This window comes from Arachis hypogaea, chromosome 19 (assembly GCF_003086295.3).
Source record: "Arachis hypogaea cultivar Tifrunner chromosome 19, arahy.Tifrunner.gnm2.J5K5, whole genome shotgun sequence".
Lineage (NCBI taxonomy): Eukaryota > Viridiplantae > Streptophyta > Magnoliopsida > Fabales > Fabaceae > Arachis > Arachis hypogaea.
The window spans coordinates 29138045-29144160 of NC_092054.1; the positions used below are offsets into that span (position 1 = coordinate 29138045).

At 34.3% G+C, this 6116-nt stretch overlaps 1 protein-coding gene across 1 annotated transcript; it reads left to right on the forward strand.

Moving 5' to 3' along the window:
* The first annotated feature begins 345 nt into the window (after positions 1-345).
* LOC112775827 (probable receptor-like protein kinase At5g18500) lies at positions 346-4883 on the forward strand. The gene is made up of 8 exons (XM_025819712.3): positions 346-1044; positions 1371-2066; positions 2184-2288; positions 2392-2514; positions 2601-2771; positions 2896-3025; positions 3793-4005; positions 4432-4883. Exons 2-8 carry the CDS (start codon positions 1393-1395, stop codon positions 4543-4545), a joined length of 1530 nt encoding a protein of 509 aa, XP_025675497.1. The 5' UTR covers positions 346-1044; positions 1371-1392; the 3' UTR covers positions 4546-4883.
* Positions 4884-6116: the final 1233 nt, after the last annotated feature.

Genomic DNA, 6116 nt, shown 5'->3' on the forward strand with positions numbered 1-6116 from the left:
CAAATTCAAAAATATCATGAAAAATAAATAAATAATACCTTATTACAATTTTCTTTACATAATTCTCACGCATTATTATTCCTATTTTAGAAGTGAATGATGATATATTAATTAACGTGCAAGTATAATATAAACAGAAAAAATCACAAAAACAAAACTAACGAAATTTTAAGCAAGACATGTTCAAAAACCTAATTATCAATTTTATTATTATTATTTTTAAGTTAGAAATTTATAAGTCCAACTAAAAAAAAGCACTGAAGCACTCTAATACAAAAGTGTGTTGGATAAGAATGACGGGGCAATATTCGGCGTATAATAATGTGCAATAAATTTTAATTTGTTGGGTTCGAGTAATGAGTAACGTAAGGACCCTGTTCCGAACTTATGACTTATGAGGCACTCGTTAAGGTATCGGACAACAAGAGTGTAACTAATATTACAAAGCTAACCATCAATCAAATCCAAAAATTAAAAATAAAAATAAATAAAAAGGGTGCAAAAAAATAAATAATTGGCAATAATCATCAGTCATGTTCCTGACAGACAGCTGAGGAATATCCCAATAGCAACTAGCAGATGCAGATGCAGATGCAGAGTTTGCAAACCATTTCTTCATTTCTTTGCAATTTTTGCATTTGCATCATTCTCTCTTTCTTTCTTTAACTGCATTGGAGAAAATTTTGAGAAAATTCCAATGCATCTATTGTATTTGCTTAAGCTCAAAACCTACCACTGACTTCTTCTACTTCACATCCCTTTTCTTCTTCTTCTTCTCAATTCTCATCCACCACCGCTGAAAGTTCAGATTTACACTCACATTTGCCATACCCAGAAAGCATTCGCTGTTTTTCATATAAAAAGTTTACTTTTTTGAGAACTGGGTAGATTTGGGTTCTTTGTTTTGTGTGTTACCCATAGTCAAAGATCTGAGGTTTTTGGGTTTGGTCTCTTTGTGTAAAAGGGGTGACTCATGTTAAGGGATTTCAGAGATCTGGGAGGATTTGTGGTTTTGACCTTGTGAATCTGAGTCCGTACAGATAGGTAAGAGTTAGAAAGACTATGTTTGAATGCTTGTATTACTTAGAATGCTTATGCTTATGTAATAATATCTACTAACACAAGTTGGTTTATGATGTAAGTGTTGAATATTCTATTTCCTTTTTTAGCCTAATTGTGTTGTTGTCAAGCATTATGATGCTTGCTCACATTGCTTTTTAGTTAAATGGTATCCATCAATTAAGATTCCAGGTCTATATATGCATGATGTTACCTATTAATTAACGAAAAAAAATTGAATGTTGATGCGATTTGTTTAATGTTTCTTTCTTATCCAAATTTTGTTTGTTTGTTTTGTTACTATATTGTAGGCATCAAGGCTTTTTCTAAGAAATGGGTTCTGATCTGAAAGTTGAATTGTCCAAGAAAACTCCAATTTTTGGTATTAAGGTTTGGGAAGTAATTGGAATTGCGGTTGGATTATTCATTATAGTGATCCTTTGTGTGCTCTCATTTTGCCTTAGTTCAAGGAAGAAGTCTAAAAAGGATAGAGATAACAAGGTTCCTGTTAGTCAAATACCCACCGTGTCGAAGGAAATCAAGGAGGTGAGGGTTGAGCAAGTGCCGGCGAATGGATTCGTCCCGCGAGATGGAATACTCCTCACTATTCATGATAAGTCCAGTGACAGAGAATCAGACAAAGTTATGGTTCACTTGGGTGTGGGGAAAATGAAGCATGGGGATAGTGGCAGCCACTCAGATTCATTTCATCACTTGGAGAAAGATGGATATGGATCACAGTCAGGGGAAGAAGGCAGCTCCGGCACGTTTAAAGCAGCATACAATCCGTCTTCTTCGTATCCTATTACAGCCCCTTCGCCTCTGTCTGGCCTTCCAGAATTCTCTCACTTGGGTTGGGGTCACTGGTTTACATTGAGGGATCTTGAACTTGCCACAAACCGGTTTTCGAAGGAGAATGTCCTTGGTGAAGGTGGCTATGGAGTTGTTTATAGGGGACAGTTGATAAATGGGACTTCAGTGGCAGTTAAGAGGATACTCAATAACATGTGAGTTCCATGACAATGTTGATGACTTCAAATCAACATTAATGTTTTTTCCCTCTTTTATTCATGATAGATTGATAGTTCTGCCAAACTTATTTTCCTTTTTCCTTTTTTGGTCAGTGGTCAAGCAGAGAAAGAATTTAGGGTTGAAGTTGAAGCTATTGGCCATGTTCGACATAAAAATTTAGTTCGTCTTTTGGGGTATTGCATTGAGGGGACTCACAGGTACCCCGGCTTGTTCAATTATAGTATAGTCTTAGAATTACATTAAAAGGACCATGATTACATTCAATTTTTTGAATTATACCTCTGGTTGGTATATTTTCAGGATATTAGTGTACGAGTATGTTAACAATGGAAACTTAGAGCAATGGCTTCATGGAGCAATGCGTCATCATGGATATCTTACCTGGGAAGCGCGTATCAAGATTCTTCTGGGCACGGCTAAAGCGTCAGTCATTGCATCTATGTTTCTTCAGGCTAAGTTTAGTTTTTGGTTTTCCTAGTCCTAATTTGTAGCAATATACTTGTTTTCAGGCTTGCTTATTTGCATGAAGCAATTGAACCGAAGGTTGTACACCGAGATATCAAGTCGAGCAACATATTAATTGATGACGACTTCAATGCCAAGGTTTCTGATTTTGGCCTGGCCAAGTTACTGGGTGCTGGGAAGAGTCATGTTACAACAAGAGTTATGGGAACCTTTGGGTCAGTATTGTGAGCTTTTTAGAGCAATGTCTTCTTCTTTTCTGTGCTTAACTTCTTATACTTTCAGAATAGGAACATTGAAACTTATACAATCCTCTTTCCATTTGATGCAAAAAATTGGCAGATATGTGGCTCCTGAATATGCAAATACTGGCCTTTTAAATGAGAAGAGTGATGTTTATAGTTTTGGTGTTGTGCTGCTCGAAGCAATTACCGGAAGAGATCCAGTCGACTATGGCCGTCCACCACAGGAAGTGAGTAAATTTTCTATTTATCATCACCATCTTTAAATTGTTTCCAACTCAGCATATGTTTTGTCACTTTATTCCAGCTAGTCAGCTACCTTATCATTTGGGAATGCATCATGTTGTATTGAAGCATTTCGGATGTACATGCTGTTTTGATGGTCTAATGCATGACCGATTTAGAAATATCTGTAGTTATTTTATATAACACCATCAAAGCAAGTCATTGGGATATTATGGTTCACTTTTCAGTAATTAACTACAAAAGCAAGAGAATTTAATATTCACTTAGTAACTTAAAGTACATGTATAACAATAACGTTCTCGGTCCTTGACAGCTCTAGTAATTGTGTATAGTTTTCTTTCCTTTTCCACATTCACTCCAATTGCTAGTACTACTAAGCATCCTTCCTCCGAAAGCAAAATTATGATTGTGCTCTTCCAAGCTTCCAATCCTGGCAAACACGGAGGCGGCACTTGTTTAAATATTGATGAATCATTTCCATATTTCTTATGCATTATTCTGTTTTTTTGGGTATCAGTACAAACATTGTTCCGGTGCTATTTGGTTAATGTTGAATGCATATGACTAGTGGTTCGATCTGGGAACAGGAGTCATGAGCCTGGATGGGGAAATTCATATCCTAATTCATTCATTCCTCTGTTATTATAATATTATTGTTATGTGTGTTCTTAGTTGCATGTTATTCATGCAAGTTCTGATCAATAGTTTTGACTGGTGGCATTTTACATACCATGAACCGCAATGTCCTCAGGTTAATCTGGTTGACTGGTTGAAGATGATGGTTGGAAACAGACGATCGGAAGAAGTAGTAGACCCGAACATTGAGGTGAAGCCATCAACCAGAGCTTTGAAACGGGCTCTCTTAACAGCTTTAAGATGTGTTGATCCAGATCATGTCAAAAGACCCAAGATGGGCCAAGTCGTACGAATGCTCGAGTCAGAGGAATACCCTTTACCCAGAGAGGTTTGCTTTTATCCATTTTTCTCAGGCTTCTATTTTCTTGCATGCATACTCAGTCACTAATTCTTCAAGTTTCGTTTTTCTGTAAAAGATTCTTTCTGTTTTTACACAAGCTTAACAAAATTTTGAATACAATCTGCGGATATGATTGTTTAATTATCTTGAAATTTTCGCTGTGAAAGGATCTTGTATCAATAAATTATTAGCATACTCCAGAACCGTGATGTTTGATCATACCACATACCATACTTAATGCTCGAAGCAAATTTATTGGCCCTTCTCATTACTTCTACCAGATTCCATGTTGATTCTGGTTTGGCCCTACTTCAAGTTCTCAGTTCCTAGTTGAACTCGTAAAAGGCCGCATGCACTTAAACGATGAGTGATTTTAGACTGACATTTGTTTTAATCATTTGTGTGGATCCTCAGGATCGAAGGCAGCGAAGAAATTGTGGAAATAACTCGGAAATCGAATCCCAGAAGGATCATTCGGACACAGACAGGAGCGAGATTCAGGGTTCTGTATCAGAGAGTGGAGGGTAACATTAAGACATGGCCACAAGAATGAGATTCTTTTTGAGGATCAATTGTATTGTATAAAGAAAAAGGTGGGGATGGGGATAAATTTTTTCAAAAAGAACTTTAGCCGCTTAGATTCTTGGATTTTGGTTCAGCAGGGGGTTAAGGTTTTTAAATGTTTTTTCCATTTTTTTCTTTTTTATGTGGTAGAGGGAATGAGGGATTAGATATCATTTGTGTATGAATGTCACGACTGAAGACCCAAAATATTGGGATGTGTACAGAATCTTAAGATTTGTTTTCATAAATCTGTAGACCTTGTCATTGGGGACAGTAAAAATAAGTTGTTTATGTGGTTTTTATCTTGAAGATTTAAATATGCTTAAATGGACAGGTTGCTATTCTGTTTCATGACCAGGTTTCGGTAGATTCGATACCTTAAACAATGAAGTTAGGCGTTAAGTATTTTATGAACCAAGGTTTTAACCAAGTCTCAGGCGCTTCTTCTCTTTCATGCACAGGCGGGCACTTCCTCCTCTTTCGGTTTTGTTGTCATAATCTTTTTTCTTTTGCATTTTTTGTTATTAATATTGTCGTCATCATTTTCTTTTTGCGTGCTTTTCATCATCTTTTTCTTTTGCGTGCTTTATTATTAGGTCAATGCTATGGTGTATTTGAAATTGTGCCTAACTTACTAAAAAAGGCAAATAGATAATATTTAATAAATTTTAAATATTTTACTTTTTGTTTTAAACATTTTACTTTTTACTTTTAAAAGTAAGTTAGGCAATTTAGACACCTAATAAAAGACACCATAAAACTCACCTTATTATTATTGTTGTCATCTTATTTTTTTGTGTGTTTTTTTTTTATAACGTAGTTGTTATTGGTGCTGCTACCTGATTTATTTTTTTTTTCTTCCTCATCTTCCTTTATTAATCATTATTTTTGTCTTCATTTTTTTCTATAAATATTCAAAAAATTAGAGCAAAAAAATTTTAATGTAAATATTGGTCTACAACACATAAATTTTAGTATATAATACATAAATTTTTAAAGGATTACATATTTAAAATATTGACACCAAATCAATAAAATATACACAATACATAAATTTTAATGTATAACACAAAAATCTTAATACATAAGATAAAAAATTTAATGTGCAGCACACATTTTTTAAAAACTATATATTTAAAATATTGACTCATTTAACTAACAAAATACATTTGCAGCAAAATTTGTATGCTATATCAATAAATTTATATTATATGTAAAATTTTTTGTACTATATTTCAACAAAAATGTCTGCACTACAAAAAGCGCAGAAAAGGAGAAGTGTTGAAATAATATACACGTATTTTTTTTTGCTCGACTTACACCAACTTAATAAACTTGATTACAAAAATACTTGTACATGCAACTATACTCTACTTAAAACACTTATGTCTTTAAAAAGACAACTTGCCATTAATTTTTTGGCCTTTTTTTATGTATTAAGATACCATCTTAAATATTAATAAATATACTATTTAGATGGGTTAATACTCAAATTTGTCTCTGAAAAATCACGCGTTCTCCATTTTCGTCCCTAA